General features: G+C 38.2%; 1 protein-coding gene across 2 annotated transcripts in view; it reads right to left on the reverse strand.

Annotated features, from left to right (window-relative positions):
* Positions 1-15,751, reverse strand: part of fbxo41 (F-box protein 41) — a 46,672-nt gene extending 30,921 nt beyond the window's left edge. For both annotated transcript variants that reach the window (XM_079616748.1, XM_079616749.1), the window contains exons 1-2: positions 15,628-15,751; positions 4,807-5,794 (exon numbers count right to left, since the gene is read on the reverse strand). In XM_079616748.1, coding sequence (XP_079472874.1) covers positions 4,807-5,525 — 719 coding nt within the window. In that variant the 5' untranslated portion in view covers positions 5,526-5,794; positions 15,628-15,751. The remainder of the gene's footprint in view (positions 1-4,806; positions 5,795-15,627) is intronic.
* Positions 15,752-16,566: the final 815 nt, after the last annotated feature.

Genomic DNA, 16,566 nt, shown 5'->3' on the forward strand with positions numbered 1-16,566 from the left:
ACACCGGTGCTGCTGGCATACTGGGTTGTATTCAAAAGAATTCTAAAAAAGGAGAAAAAATATTCAAAAGAAACCTTGATCTTTCAATGAATACAGACTGGTTTCTGGACTAGTTTCCATGGGAACAACTATTGGTCGGCTGTCAGATAGGTCTTTAGACAATAATGTTTTTTTATTGCTACAACAAAGAATGGATGAATAGTGCTCCGGGAGTTTTAAAGAACATTTTTTACTTGTACAAATTTCATTCAGATTATATTCACAGGAGGTGAGATGACTAATGCAATGTATTATGGAATATTGGTTGCATAATACAGAATGAAATGAAATGAGTACAGACGCAATGAGTGAATATGAAAGAAATATTTTTTCTATATTGCATGCTATTTTAAAAAAGTATATGATATAGTGCACAGTATGCAACATATTTGTGAACTACACTTGTAGGATGTGCAAAAATACATAATGTATTTTAATACTGCTACTACTAATAATAAAAACACCGTTGAAGCAGAAGTAGACATCCGAACTATTTAACAAGTCAGTTGTTGGGCAACAACATTTTAAATGTATAAGGCACACAAATGAGCTAAAACAGGACTACTAATTGACTGCATGAACATGAATTTTCAGAACTGAAGTAAATTCTCTACTACAACTTACAAAGAGCAATTTGAAACCATCCGCATTTTCTATTTACGTTTGCAATAAGCCAACAAAAGCTGATGGATGCAGGCAGGGCATCAGAATCAAACAGATGATGTGGACTGGAAATAGGAGCCATACATCTGACATTTAACATTCCTCCACACTAAATGCAGTGACAATTATTTCAAGCGCACTTAAAAATAGCAGTGAAGGGCTGATCAACAGCTCACGGTATTCAGAATAGTAAATGATTATGTAAGGCTGTAAGCAACACACGGTCCCCAGACAATATGAATGATAATTAGATACAAGAAACAGACGAAACAAGAGTGGTTAATGAGATGAAATTAGAGGAGGGTAAACACAGGCTCTTGGAATGCTTGGAAGTATAAGATTATTAGCTTGACTAAATTGGTTTAGATCGCAGTAGAGATGTACATGCTATAGAGTCACTCGGCTGACCCTCGTAAAAGTGGCAGGTTTATTTGTACATGCTACAAAATAGACAAGAGATGTCTAGATGATGCCAACAAGCTCACGTTCCTCAAATTGTGCCTGTCCTGTAATTTTGAGATCGGTAAGACAGGATAGGTCACAGAGAAAGACAGACGGCAGAAAGAGAACATTAGCAGAGATTTGTATGCAGAGAGGAGATTATATGAGCCCCCTTATGAACAGAATACTAAACACACACAAACACACACACACACACAGAGTATATCGATCCGTCATTCACACTGCCCTCTTTAAGATGGATACCATGGTATAAGGGGCTGCAAGATTTGAAGGGAACATTTCTGAAAATAATTGCAAATGTGATATAAAATGTGATTTTTTCAAAAAACAAAATTAAGCTTCAGGTATGCTGTTAATAGCCAGGGAAGCATAATTTGGCCAAAACTTTGTGATGAAATACTAATACAAATATTTATTATTATTATTAGAAAATAATATAAAACTAAATAATAAATATTATTGTAATATTTCACTGCAAAATAAAAACAATTTAAGATTTTTTTTTTTTACGATTTTGAAAAAGATAGTTCAGAAAAAAAAATTCAATGATTATTTTTTTTACGATTCAACTTAAAATTACGATTTTTTTTTACGATTAAAAATTATACATTTTGCATGTTGCTTTTCCAAATGCATGTTATAAGTGCAGTGCTTTTTGCAGTGATTCCTTCTGAAACAAACAACGCATATATTTGATTAATGTCATTCGCATAAATGTTTTTATTTCGATTCATTGTGCGGCCCTATACTATGGCATCACAGAGGGCCTCTGATTGCGAGACAGATGAATTAATCATGATCCACAAACCTACGTTTGCATAATAAAGGCTGCCATGGACATTGGTTCTATGAATATTCACATTTAAAACAGCTGAAAAGGACATTGTGACACAAATGAGCATCCAATGAATTCAATGATGATCTCTTAAATATGAAGCATGCAAACATTGCTATGTCACACAACAAAGTAGCTAATGCCAACAAAGCACGAAAGCCCAGTTATCATATAGCACACTAAGTCAAAATAGTCTGAAGGTCTGTGTTTAGCTTGAAATCTCCAGAGGACATACACACGATAAGCAAATAAAGAAAAAATCAGCAAGTGAGAGAAGAAGCCAGTCCGCAGAAGAAGAAACAGAGATCAGAGGGTGCTAACAAGATCAAGGTGACAGTGAGAGGGAAAAAAAGAGAGAATGGAAGAAGGGTATTGGGGGTCAAAAAATAGAGAGGTGAGAGAGAGAGAAAAGAGAAATGAGGCCTCTTTCTTTCTACCTGCCAGCAGTGCGTGACCAGTTTCTCAAGAAAGCTCTAATCCACAGGCAGCTACAAATCAATCACAGCGGGTGTATATTTCAGATGAAGTCCTGCTGAGAATATCCCACTCCACACGAGTCTCTAAACTCAGACCACTCCAAAAGCTCAATTGGCCCTCTCTTTTGGACGTCTATATTCAGTATATTAAACAAAAATCATTTTGGGAGAAGTGATATTTTATTTGAATGGGGGAGAGGGGTAGCAAGTTAAGACCCTTTGTGACCACTTATGCCTTTAACCTGGGGCTTTCATTTTAAATTTTGTTCTTTACAACCAAGATACCATTAAAAAGCATTTAAAGTTAATATTGTTATTATGTAATGCTACTCTGATACCTGAAAACTATCATAGCAACAGCATCTGTCAGTGTATGTCATTTTATGTTTGTTTTTGTGTGAAAAAGAAAATCAGATATTATGAAATGTAACCATCAAATGAAATTAAAAAGGCTTAGTGATATAGCCTGGTCCTACCAGACTCTCGTACATTTCATTCATACAGAGAGTCTGGCCACTCTCCATTGACAAGCGTTAACTTCCTTGAAGACGGGTACTCTGTTGAAGTTTAAAACTATTGGATCTGCCCAGAGCCGCTCTGGATCTGCCATAACCAATCGCTAACGTTTGGTCGTGAGTCTCGTGACGTATGTCAACTCAAACTAGCACACGACCTCAACGTCATCGTTCTCAACCACTCCCTCTGTTCGCTGATTGGACCGGTAAAAAAATGATCGGAGAAAACCCAAGCATTTACCACAAGCCCAGACGTAGTACTGAAGGAAAGTGAAAATTGAGCGGAAGCACGTAGGAGGGCGGAGCCAGGCTATTAGTGATATGCAACCTGCCCAAAATATTTAATTTGATGGCTTCATACTGCTTAGCAATTATAACGGTTCATGAGCCCATATCATGCAATGAAATACACTAAGTTCAATCATGACAACTCTGGGCATGTTATTGAATATGGCACATTTAATGAATGTATTTGGTCTTGGCGGAGTAAATCTGCTGCTGTTGATTAATTCTACTGCTGCTGCAGAGCAAGTATGGGCTTGCTACTGCTAATATATACACAGACATCCTGCTGTGAGCATGTAAGATATGCTGCTGCTGCTCCATTAATAGACATACATAAATCACATAGCAGATCTAGGCAGGTGGAGCTGGGGGAGGTGGAGGGGTTCAGAGGAACTTTGATAATGCACTGCAGGACTAGAATACAACGAACCATGAAACAGACTATTTAAATGTTGAACAAGCAGTCTCATTTGCTGCAGGATCAGCAGAGACCAATCAGCTTGTGCCCTGTGGTAATGATGCGATTGCATGTACAGGACCTATCACCATGCGCTCTCTAGAATTTCATGACTGAATTAAATATTTATCTGATGGACTTTATCAGTTTCTCTTTGTGTACCTCCTTTATGGCAGTGACATTTTACCATGGTAACATGAACATGTACTGTATTTGTGAGTTTCAGATCGAGCTGCTACAGAGAAATAGAGATGGCAAGTTGGTGACAGTGCCATTATAACAGCAGACTGGTGAAAGACACTGGCAATTAGAGGCAATGGCCCATAGGGTGGAGTTCGGTTTGTATCAGCTCTTAGACAGAGGCAATAAAAACATCTGCAGACCACAGGAGCGCACGCCTTCAGAAAACAGCATTAAATTGGCCATATGCTGATATTTCATTTGGAGTCTGGACTAATAAAAATTCAATACTGATTGCAATTCACAACATTTGACAAGTGATGCCTGGAACACCCGCAAAATAATGCAAACCATTGCGAAACACAAGATAGAGAGGAAAGAAATGCAAATACTGCTGAATTGAATGAAGGAGCAAACATTGATAAAATAAATGCTACCTTGCTGAGGATAAGATTTATTTTAAAGACTTTTAAACGGTACAATACAAACTTTTAAACGGTAGAGTAGTTTTCTGCATTGTTATGTTTGTATCCAGCTAAGCTATACAAATGAACAAGTATTTGTTTTGCCAATAAAACACATTAAACTGAAACAGCCATGAACATGAAAAGTCTGCCAGAAAGCAGATTAAATCTGACTGGAGACATACTACAGTGATGCTACAGTTGCTGGTTTATTAATTGTCTTGCTCAATTGCCTTGTCTAAATGAGGCTAACCTGTGGAGCTGTCAAAAAACAAAATCTAGAATTTCTTCTTTTGTGAAAGTCCAGCTTGCTCCACAAAGCAACTTCTGTTTGAGAACCCTTGAGTGAAACGAGGTCCTAGCAGTCACGCACATTTCTAATTTTTTTCTTTAAAGAATCATGAAACAAGACGGGACGGCCGTAACTTACTGTTGTTTGTGTGAGAGCTCTTGGTCCTTGCTAACCAAATCTTGCTTAAGGCTGGCCAGCATCTCCACTGACACGTCCACTTGCCGCGAAAGCTCTGTTGCCTTGTCCTCCAAGTCTTGTTTCTCCTGACAGAGCTTCTCACTCTCCAGCTTTGCCTTTTCCAGCTCCGAGCTTTTCCTCTCCAGTTCCGCCTGCAGACGGCCAACACGCGCCGAGATCTTTTGCTCCACCTCCTCCGACAACTTCTCGAGCCTCTCGTCCAGCTCGAGCCTCTCAAATGCTCTAGCTTTCAACCGAGCCAAGCCCTCCTCATAAGCCGCCTCCACCGCACTAGCCGCCACGTTAGCGGCCACCGCCACAGCATTGTTGCCAGTGGAGGACAAGTGGTCGCCTGAGCTCATGGCTGTCTTCACCAGGATCTCGCCCAGGGGAAACTCCACATTGGGCAGGTAGCAAGCAGTAGACGTGGGGGCAAGACCAAGCTCTTCGCCAGAGCAGGGCAACTCGCGGTATGGAAAACGAGATTCGGCGGCGAGGGCTCCGTCGGCCACTAGGGGGAGCAGCGCAGCAGCGTCGCATACGCTGTTGGACTTCGACAGCACATATAGGGTCTCATAGGTGTGGTTGTACTCCAGATGGGCGCGTAGAGAGGACAGACTTCGAAAGCGCTTGTGTTCCCCACAGCGAGGACAACGGTACGGCAGGTCCAAAGAGGCCATTCCACGCTCCCGTGGCTGCCACGATGGAGCAATATGCTCACGCCACCAAGCGCTGCCAAGAGCAAGCAGGGACAGCGGCCGGGCACCACAGAGGACCACTCATCTCAGATCCGCTGGGATTGCTACAGGCTGAGCGAGGAACAGGGGGTCATCACACATGCTCCTTCTGAGTCACAAGTTCTTCAATTAGTTCTTCAGTAAGGTCTTGACTGCTGTTAGGCCTCTTTCTGGCACTTAATCGGTCTTCCTCAGCGTCAAAACCTTTTGTCCTAGTAAAAGAGGAAAAAGGAACAACACAAAAAAATGAACAAATATTAACTAGGTATGCATACAATAAGTATTTTGGCATATAAAGCAATACATTGTAATTATATTTGTAAGCAGATATGCAGGCAGATATCATGTCTACATTTTGTCAATTTAAATTTACTGTATAGCGCTTTTCACAACACGTCTTTAAATCAGCTTTACAGAAATGCATTATGTTAATGATGTTAAATGTTCTTAATGAAGTGTTACTGATGTTGCACTGTGTTCGTCCGTACACAGATTACATTACTTGCCCACCGCCACACTGATGTTTGATCTTTTTATACCATTTAGTTCAGTTGGACAATGGACAGTACAATTATAAACTGAAAGCTCCATACAGCATAAAATGCAGTCGCAGCAGGAGTCAGATTTGACTTATCACGTGAAGAAAGTAAGGAGAGATGAGGTGACTGACAAGACGATGACGGAAGATTTGGTGCGCAACAGAGCCTGGGTGTCATTGACAAATATCTTACTGTGTCTGTAAAATGTGTGGTGCAGCTCACAGAGTACATGTGATCGTGAATACGAAAGCGAAAGTGACCTCGCATTCAAAAGCTATTTCAATACCCACATATTGATAGCAGTTAGGCTACCTGATTTTCCGCAAATTATAGGCCTATACGCAGAGTATGTGTGATCGTGAGTACCAGTAGAGGACCAGTAATACAGGTGTTGTTGCTAGTTTATTTACTCGTGTGAAAATTTCCTCACTGTGACATGGAGCCATCAATGCCAATAAAGAACCTTTATTTTTAAGAGTGTATTTATAGCAATTACAAGTCATTCATTCATTATGGAGGTCTGAAAGGAATTAAATCTGTAAGTCTTTGTTTAATTTATAGCAATTTTGTGTAGTGACAATCCTAATTATGTTTGCATGCAGATAAAACTGGATATATTCTTATTGAGGTTTCAGCCTCTAAGGAACTGAGAATTGACTCACATAGAGCTGAATATGCATTTATGCACAAATGGAAATCAACATACTTTGTCCGGGCCTCAATCAAGAAAGTATATATTCCAATATGACAAACTACACGGTCATTACTCAATGTATTGTTTGGCAATAGATCAAGGGACAGTCTCTTAACAACACTTAAACGGACAAGGAGGCACCTATTGTGTGAAATTAGTTGTAGTAGTTTACGTGCCATGATAGTTCATCTAACTATTCCCAAAGAGACACTTCATCAACATAAGACAAGTCTAAATGTGTAATGAATCCCCATTAGTGTTCCCCAGTCTTCTATAGCTGTTCCCTTTTCATTCCCATGATATTGTGAACAAAACAGACAAGAATCGGAATGAAATGTAAATGATGAGTATTTATTCTACACAAATGATCCTGAAATGAATTTCAGCCAAGGCTCCAGTGAATGAGAGAGTCTTATATTCATTCATAGGGATTATACGAGCACAATTCCACTAAATTAATCCAAGATACTGAATCAAATAATCTGCTATGGCATGTCATGAGCAGTGCATTTAACAAGTAATATAATGGAGTACAACGGAAACTGCTAAATTGTCCAGAAATCTTGGCTCTGGAAGTTTATTTCTCATTTGTGTTCTTAATACAAATTCTTCATTCATTTTAAGCCTAGAACTCAACCAATCAACTGAGAGATGGATTAGAAAATATATTTGATTAAATGTAAAAAAAAAAAAAAAAAAACTCGATGATCTCGAGGTGAAACTCGAAACATTTGAATATCGTGCAAAATTTCATTTATTTTAGTAATTCAACTTAAAAGGTGAAGCTAATATATTGTATAGACTCATTACATGCAAAGTGAGATATTTCAAGCCTTTATTTGTTATAATTTTGATGAGTATGGCAGATTTTTCAGATGGAAGATTTTTTTTCAAAGAAATTAATAGTTTTAATATGCAAGGATGCATTAAGTGACAGTAAAGACTTTAACATTGTTACAAAAAATATTATGCAAAACACGTTGTCAACATTGATATTACTAAATGTTTCTCGAGTATCAAATCAGCATATTAGAATTATTTCTGAGGGATCATGTGAAAGTAATGATGCTGAATGTTCAGTTTTGTCAACACATGGATGAGCAGATGGACTGTATAGAGATCAGAAGTGTTAAATAAAAAAATAATTTACATCAAACAACACCCTACTGACAAATGATTTTAAACGACTAACCTGGTTTCCATTGCACAGGATGGTCTGTTATGATGGTTTTAGACTTGCCATATAGTCAGTGTGGGAAACATCCTAAACCTGCTAAAACCAGGTAAGACCAGTAAGTCACCTTAGCCCGGTTTACAACTATTTAAGTGACAAGTGCATACTCCAGGAATTTAGTCTGAGGTAATAAATGGAGTGTGATTTTATAAGGAGTGACATTGAGCTGGGTTGACTGGACTATATCTCATTGTAGAAAACGTGAGAGGAGGAAAACAAATCTGACAACATGCTTAAACAATCATGTCGAAAGTAAACCTAGACCACATCTGCTGTCCTTGGCTCATCAAATCACGTTCGGTTACCTTAGTGGTGTTCCTATCCCACGGGGTACAAAACCTGGGCTCTTGCCCTGAGGGTGCTTGCTGATTTAAGGGCATCATCATTATAGCATCTATTGTGACACACATTTTAAAGTGCAGAAATACACGAGAATCCTCAATCTGGGCAATCAGATTCATTATGTGGACGTCTTCATATGTCATTCTGTCAGGAGTGCACATCATTATAGGTACTTGGTATCATTCTTGGTCTGTCCCTATTGTGCCACAAATGATCTCTGTATGGGTTTGTCTCTCTCTATAACCTCCTTCCTCCTTTAGCTGAGGAGACAAAGAAAACCTTTTCATTGCTAAGGGGGCTTGAAGACTCTCTCGTCTCAGATGTGTAACGGGATAACAAAAGACTTTTGATTAAGGCCTTCTTAGCAAGCATTAGCAGCAAAAACATAACTAAAACCATTAAAGGGCTCTTTTAACAGAAGCTATTTAAGACTGAGATATAGCCCGGTGCTGTGAATGAGAGGCTATATCACGGTCAACATTCTTGCAATCAGCTCTGACCTTGATGACAGAGAGCCGTTTGAATCTTGCAGACAAACTGCTGCTTTCAAGATGGAAGTCCATTGTTGCCACGGATACAAGCTCAGAATGTGAAGCACAGTAATAAATGGATACAAACAAGCCAGCCGGTAATGATGAAACCTCAGAAAGAGGTAACAGGGAAAGAAGGATGGGGTGGATAAGTCAAAGAATGCAGGACGAATGCTGGAATGGACTGAGAAGAGAGTAAATGACAGCGGATTAGTTTTTGTGGAGATGGGCGGATGCAGAGAACTCCAAGAGATTATGTTCCAATCATTGAACTAATGAGAATATTGTGAATACATATTATGACATATATATTTGCAATAGGGATATATTGTTACCATATTGGTTATTGGCTGATTTTTTATTATTATTTTACATTTAATTCTTTATTTTCATATTTAGATTGCATTTACCGTCGCTAATGCTCAAGGGTATGTTCAAAACAAAAGGGTACATTTAGTCCTGGTTTAATTAGCATTCAATTTGTCATTCTAAAACTGAACATAAAGATTTAAACAAAAAACATAAAATAAATGCTTTTATGATGTATATTTTGCTACGGAACTTACTGAACTTCCGAAACAACGCTGTGTGTTGGGCCAAATGCGCTCGTTGTTGTTTGTTCATGTTCCTGCTTAATGTTACACTTTGGCTGTGTCCGAAATCGCCCCCTTTTACCCTTATATAGGACACTATTTGAGGGGACAGCCATTTGTAGTGGAGTGCACTCATTCAATCCCACAATGCACCGCATTAACGAGTGTACAACCGATGTATGCTCGGCAGCTAGTTGCTAGCTGCTAGTATGCCTATGTCGGGCAAGCTACGCCGCTCTCACGCCACACCATGTTCTCACGCAGTGGAAAAATACATTGCGGAGCAGAGAGGACACTGACAACGCGCTGACAGACAGGACAGACCAGGTTACTTTTGATATTAAACATATTAAACAAAGTCTCACCTTTCAAATTTTGTCTTTTTTTAAAGGAAATTCAAACAATAAATATCGTTTTGTGGCTCTTTAATGTGTGCATGACAGACGGCTGTAGAGCCTCAGTTAAAGCTGCTCGTGAGCCGATCATCTCTTTCTTCTAGTTAATTTATAGCATCAAATAAACATGAATGAACAGAAGGAATGTTGTTTTAACCGTGGAAAGGCGTCAGTACACTCCGTTATTCAAGTTCAAATCCACTAACTATGTTAATGTTAATCTACTAACTCTCCTGACTGCTTTGTCGGACAAAATGGCGGATGGCAAAGTACGATTGGTCAGATCAATCAAGCTCCCTGCGAAGGGTCAATTCCCGTGTCTCGCCAGAAGATGACGCCCGTTGCTGAATCCTCCATCCATCCATTTTCCAAACCGCTTGTTCAATGTGGCTACAGCGTAATATCATACAGGTATAAATTCATTTTTAATTTTAATTTAATTGGTTTGTAGATAGTTTCCATGACAGAGTTCAAGATAAATCTTTTCATTACTACTGGAGCTGCCAGTTTGTGAAGTATCAAATGATTATTAACCAGCAAGCACAACCCATGCAAAAGCTGCAGCCCTTCCGGCGCACTCAGTGTCCGAATTCACTCACTCGTTTAAATTCACTTCTTCAAGTGAACTGTATTAGTGGAGTAATTTAGGGAATAAAGAATGAGGGTATAGGGGAAATTTTGGACACAGCCTTTGTCTTTCAACAAATGAAAAGCCACGCCCATTCCAAATCTAAATCTCATTGGATCTCTTTCTCATGTTTAATGAACAAAGCACATGGACTGGAAGTGATTGAAGGAAAACCATAAAAAGTATGGCATCTAACGCATCATGGACATAAAAAAAATTACATTCAAATACCGAGGCCTTATTTTAGTGTTCTGATTGGCTACGGTTACGTTCAAAACTTAATTTGTGAATGGAAAAAATAGCTTGTTGCATCGTGACTGGTTGGGACATAGTTTTAGCATTTAACTAAAAAGGTTCATATGCAAATCACATGTCCACGTCATTGGGCATTATTATATCAGGTTATGTTGAGCAATGTTCTCTGTATTTTTATGCCACATCAGTCCATTACATCATTTTCAGGATGACATCTCTGAATTCTATTCATGGAATAGAAAGAGGCTTTGCACAAGCTGAATGCTGTCATTTCATCCGTTGAGCCAACACAATGACATTTATTTATTTGCTTTTTATACCTAGGAACGTAAACTGAACAGTCATATTATTGTAAGCCTACATATTATTCAGCCAAACATTTTTTTTTTTTATATAATCCTTGTTACCTAAATATATAATGCATAATCTTAACATTTCACTTTAATTTATGAAGTGAGGTCTCTTAACTGCTACAACGATTGATAATCACATTCTCGTCTCTGGATCTGCTGGTTTCTCCTCAGTGAGTAAATCCCAGAAAACCATGATCACACACAATGCCCCTGTGACTTAAAAGTAGTAGCCAAAATAGCTCAGCCCTTACAGTCACAAATCCAGTTCCAGGAAAAGAGTGACAACAAGCAAATAACTCTGACTCTATTGGAAATAAAGAGCACCAAGCTACTGCAACACAATTCCACTAGCATATTAACATTCAATAAACATACTGTATGCCTACGTTTTCTTTTTCTTATCACTAAAGGTACACTATGTAACTTTCGAGTCAATACATCATTATTCGTAATTGCCCGTCACTTGCCCGTGCGTGTCTCATAGACGTAAAAAGAGAAAATTTGCTTCAGCTACTTTGACGCGTATATGGTGTGGGAGTTGTATAGGTTAGTTCACAACAAACGAGAAAGGTTGTCATGGAGCAAAATAAATCTTGAACCTCCAGAGAATCATCTGTTTAAAAAAAAAAAACGCTGAACAGAGGAGAGTCTGCTGACAAAAAAAGAGAACAGCACAGAGCTTGTAATAAAACAAGAATCAACATATAGGTTTTTCAGAGATAGCGAGAACTAAAGGTTTAAATTGTTTAAGGGTTTAAGATTGATTTTAGCAAATAAAATACATTTAAAAAACTACAGTGTACCTTTAAGGAATTATGTTTTGTATGGGGGAAAAAAATCTACAGAATTACTGCTCCCCTCCAAACTTATAGTACAAATAAGGTATAAAAAAAGAAAACTACTCGGCAAGCATTTTCATGGGGTTTATTAGGGAAATGTAAAGCTCAGTATGCAAAATTAGGGCACACAAATTGTATAGGCCTACCTGAAAACTCAATTTGCATAATTCATCAAACATGCATATTCATGATCGTACAATACACAATTAATTTAATCTAAAACAAACAACTTGTTCTGCCTCTGAAATTATTTTTCTGATAGTGTCAATCTGTCTTATTTTTCAATTCAATTAAATCAATTCTCAATTAATAAAATCAAGTACCCAGAAATGCATTACAGAAGGGTGAGTGGATCTCAAGCGGTCCAAAAATGTGTTTAGTTGGCTGTGTAGCCATTTTTAATTTTCCTAATTTTTTGGGAGTGATTACCTCTACATATTGGTATTGCAAAGCCACCAGTTTTTTATTTTATTAATCTTGGTTTAACCATAAGTCTTTGTTTTATACAGGCATTTATGGAAACCTCAATATCTTAGTTCAGGATGGTCCAAGTTTCTTAGAACAAAAATGACCTCCTGAGCTCATTTGACTTCCACTGAACCATTTGAAATGGACTCAATCAGAAGTAAAACGGGTGTCAATGACATTTTAAGTATAGGCTTGAGGTCACTGTAGGAATATAACATGAAGGAGCAGCCAGAAGAGGCAGATGGCATAGTAGCAGAATCAAGGACGAGCTAATGCTCGGATGAAGCATGCAAACAAAATTCTAGTAGCTGCCTCAACAAAACTGAAGACAGTGGAGGCCAAGGCTGGTCAGGATGGCCAATTCCAAAAGTTGAAGCCCCACAGGCGAAAGATTCGTCTGGCTCCTATCGATCCATGGGATTTCACTGAGCCAATTATCCCTCATTACCCACAGCTCATCACATGCCACTAGTCTGGGAAGTGGGAAGACATCCCAATAAAGCACTAAAGGCCCTCTCACACTTGCATTTCTGTATCACTAGCTGATGCAGACCAATCGATTTCCCAATGTTATTTTCCATACAGGTTAGCAAACATTCACATCCACTGAGTGCATTGTTTGCTGTGGTTCAGTTGTAAGGACGCAGACTAAAATAACACATTATTATTGTGTTAACAGATGCAATTAACAAACATAACTGCTGCATTATCTCGCCTCTGTGTTTTCCGTTTAGATATTTGAGTTTAATCACCATCAGTATAGCCTGTGGTCAATCCTCTGTGCACTTTAAACACATGTACACTGCTCTCTGAAGCGCATTGAAAAGAATAGTGTGGGATTTACTTCAAGAACGATTTTCAATCAGTAAATTTCACCTAATAACTTAGAAGAATTGAAAGACATTGAATTAAACATCAAATATTAGACTGAATGGAATAGTATTTTCTTGTAAAACACACTCCAATAATCTTCAAAAAACTTCAGAAAGAACATTTTTACAGTGTAGATTTGGTCGATTTTAACTGTTATGCAAATTTGTGACACACAAAGCTGGAATAACACTTAGTGCTGCTCTGCTTAAAAAAAACAATAATTATCCCATAATGTTCTCGCCAACCGAATTGATTTAATTGAGTTTGTCAGACTTCCTAATCATCTAGCTAAAGGGGCAGAAATAAAATACTTTTATGACACTGATTACTAATATTCATTTACAATGATCTGAATATGTGGTGTGCATTAAATGCAGTGTAACCAGAGTCTGAAAAGTTTTGTGATCTGATCACTGATTGCAATGCTTGTGACCCACATGGCATTTAGTGTAACAGTTAATGCATCCCATTCCTCACCAGAAATGGTTTTTAACTTTTTATAGGGCCGGCATACTGATAAATGTGTAATTTAAGAGCACTCAAATTCACTTTAGATAAGTCTGTCAAATCAGCAAATGCAACGTATATAACCAAATATTTAATAGTATGTGATATTAAAATGTGTCTTTTTCTGTATGTTGCCGGATTAAACACATTTTTTACACACAAGCACAGCAATATTTAAATGAATAGCTCCCAGAAACCCAGTCAAAACTACTTCCTACAAACCAAAAATGACAGAATTCAATATCCTTACAATGTATTATTAATGCAAATATTTTTAGATTTGTTTTGTTAATTTTAAAAAGCAACTTGTCACACATTTCCCCCGACAGAACACATGAAATCTGAGAAAATGTGACTTCATACAGGAAGTAAACAAACCAGTATTGGGTATGCTTGAGATCAATAGCAGATCAGACACAGGGGATCACCAATGTCTGAAGCAGCAAACAATACTATGTCTCATTGTCATTTTTAATGAACTCTTATTAGTATCATGCAGTGCTAAAAGAGAGGCATTGACAAGCATGGACTTCTTTACAATAAGGGAAATTATATCTCACTGGCTCTCACAGTCTAACTCAATGTTTGTTTATCGGTCATTAAATAAGTATAATTTAACTGCAGTTTAACTAACAATCAGACAGATAATCATTTAGACCAAGATTTAAAAAAATACTTTTCTATTTGGTTATCGGTTCTTTATAACCAATAACCGATCATTTCCTGAGAATTATCTTACGCCATCTAACAGGAAATTAGTATTTACAGGTTGAGTGTCTGTTTATATTTGTGTTTACTTAATTAATAAACTTTTTTCAACCATGCATTTCTAAGACTATAAAACAAACAGAAATAAATTTGCATGAAGTGTTGCTAATTATGTTTTAATGTAGCAAATACTTAGTAATAGTAATTAATCAAATATAATCATAATAACTTTAGTATGCCTTTGAAAACTTAAAAACACAACTTTTTTTATATATAATTTCATCTTACTTGTGGCTATTTTCAACCATATAACGAAATATTGAAACAGCAGGCAGCAGCCTAGTCAGTGTATTTAGGGGAAATGTATTTTATCAAAACAGAAGTAGGCCTAAGGTAGGCTAATCGTAAAAAGCAATGATCATGATTCAACGGATTGGAAGTAAAACTGCAAAAAGTGTTGTTATTACCTATGAACTATATCCACAATATCTGGAATCCTCCAGAAAAGGAAAAGGAAATATGATGGCCATGGTTATAGGCAGCTGAAAATGCTGCCTAGTTAGGCAGCTCACTCGGTTTTGAAACACAACCCATCATTTCACAGGGGATCTCTCCCTAAATAATCAGGATTGCGCTCCGTGTCATTGACAGCTGATGCAGTCGTGGGCAAACATGTCATGTAAGATAAGGGTGGAGGCACTAAATAATCAGAAATGGAGCTCATGTTCTCATTCTCTCGGGTACGTAGATATGAGAAATGATACCGCATGCGGCTCAACCTCTTTTCACATTAACCGTGGAGATGCCACATTTTATGAGACAAATAATAATAACGCAATTAATGCACACCGATCATGGGCATATATTTGGAGGTATGTTACCCCGCTGCAAATTCGTGCCCAACGGTTCAACAGATTTTCACCATTTTTCTCCAATAACGTAGGCGAGTCGCGGTCAAAATCCGTCTCCCCGCGCCCCTTACATGACCGCCGCTTGCTAATATCAACAATACCGATGCCTAGAAACACGCCGCTCCCATTGTCACCATCCAAAACATGTTACATGTGTCAGAAAGTGTGCCTCTCACCTCGTAGATCTGTGCCCATTTTCCGCCCGTGCCCAGCAGCCGCGGCTCCAGCAGGATGACGTCACGAGCGCCACTCTCTGCAGCAGAACAGAAGACGAGCGCGAACACGCGTCGCGTAGCGCAGGGAAATCATCAAAAGGGGCGTGTGTGACGCGTCGCTCACCGCAAAGAGCAGAACGCATGCCCTACTTGTCCTGCCTGGAGTCGGGGTTTTAGGCGACTGTGATTCAGCTTTTTGTTGTATGTGTATTGAAGATGAAAAGCCGTCATTGTGGATTGTTTTATCAGGCTGTTGATGAAGGTGCACCACACAGTGTTGCTACATTTTTATGTTAATTACATTCAGTCGTCATCCTGGATGAGATGTTTTGAACTTTTTCATAGCAAAGACTCCCGAATAACTAAATAAATAGGCCTAGTTATAGCTACACTACCCAGCCAAAAAAAAAAAAAAAAAAAAAATCTCTGTTTGGATTTAAATATGCAAAAACTTAAGGGTCTATGATTGGATCATTATTGCAGTGATTATTATGTTTCTAGATTGTTGTATGTTTGGCAACAATTTTATAACCCTAATTTATGGAGTGTTTCTTAAACAACCATGTAGGAAAACACATCATGGCCATATTCCAGGAAGACAAGATTCATCAGGCTCAAATTGTGAAATAATGGTTGGGACGAATCATTTTCACTGCACATGAACTGCCACCTCTGAGTCCAGACCTTAAATTCATTGAAAGTATTTGGGTTGTCCTGGAGGAGACTTTACAGAGTGCTGGACTCTTGCATTGTCAATACAATATCTTTCTTGATCACAAATTGATGCACCTCTTGATGGAAATAAATGTTGTAATGTTATTTCCATCAAGAGGGGCATTCATTTTTGGTCAAGATCTTGACATTGTCTTCCTGGAATCTGGTCATGATGTGTTTTCCCAC

The sequence above is a fragment of the Phoxinus phoxinus genome (genome assembly GCF_949152265.1).
Source record: "Phoxinus phoxinus genome assembly, chromosome: 6".
NCBI lineage: Eukaryota > Metazoa > Chordata > Actinopteri > Cypriniformes > Leuciscidae > Phoxinus > Phoxinus phoxinus.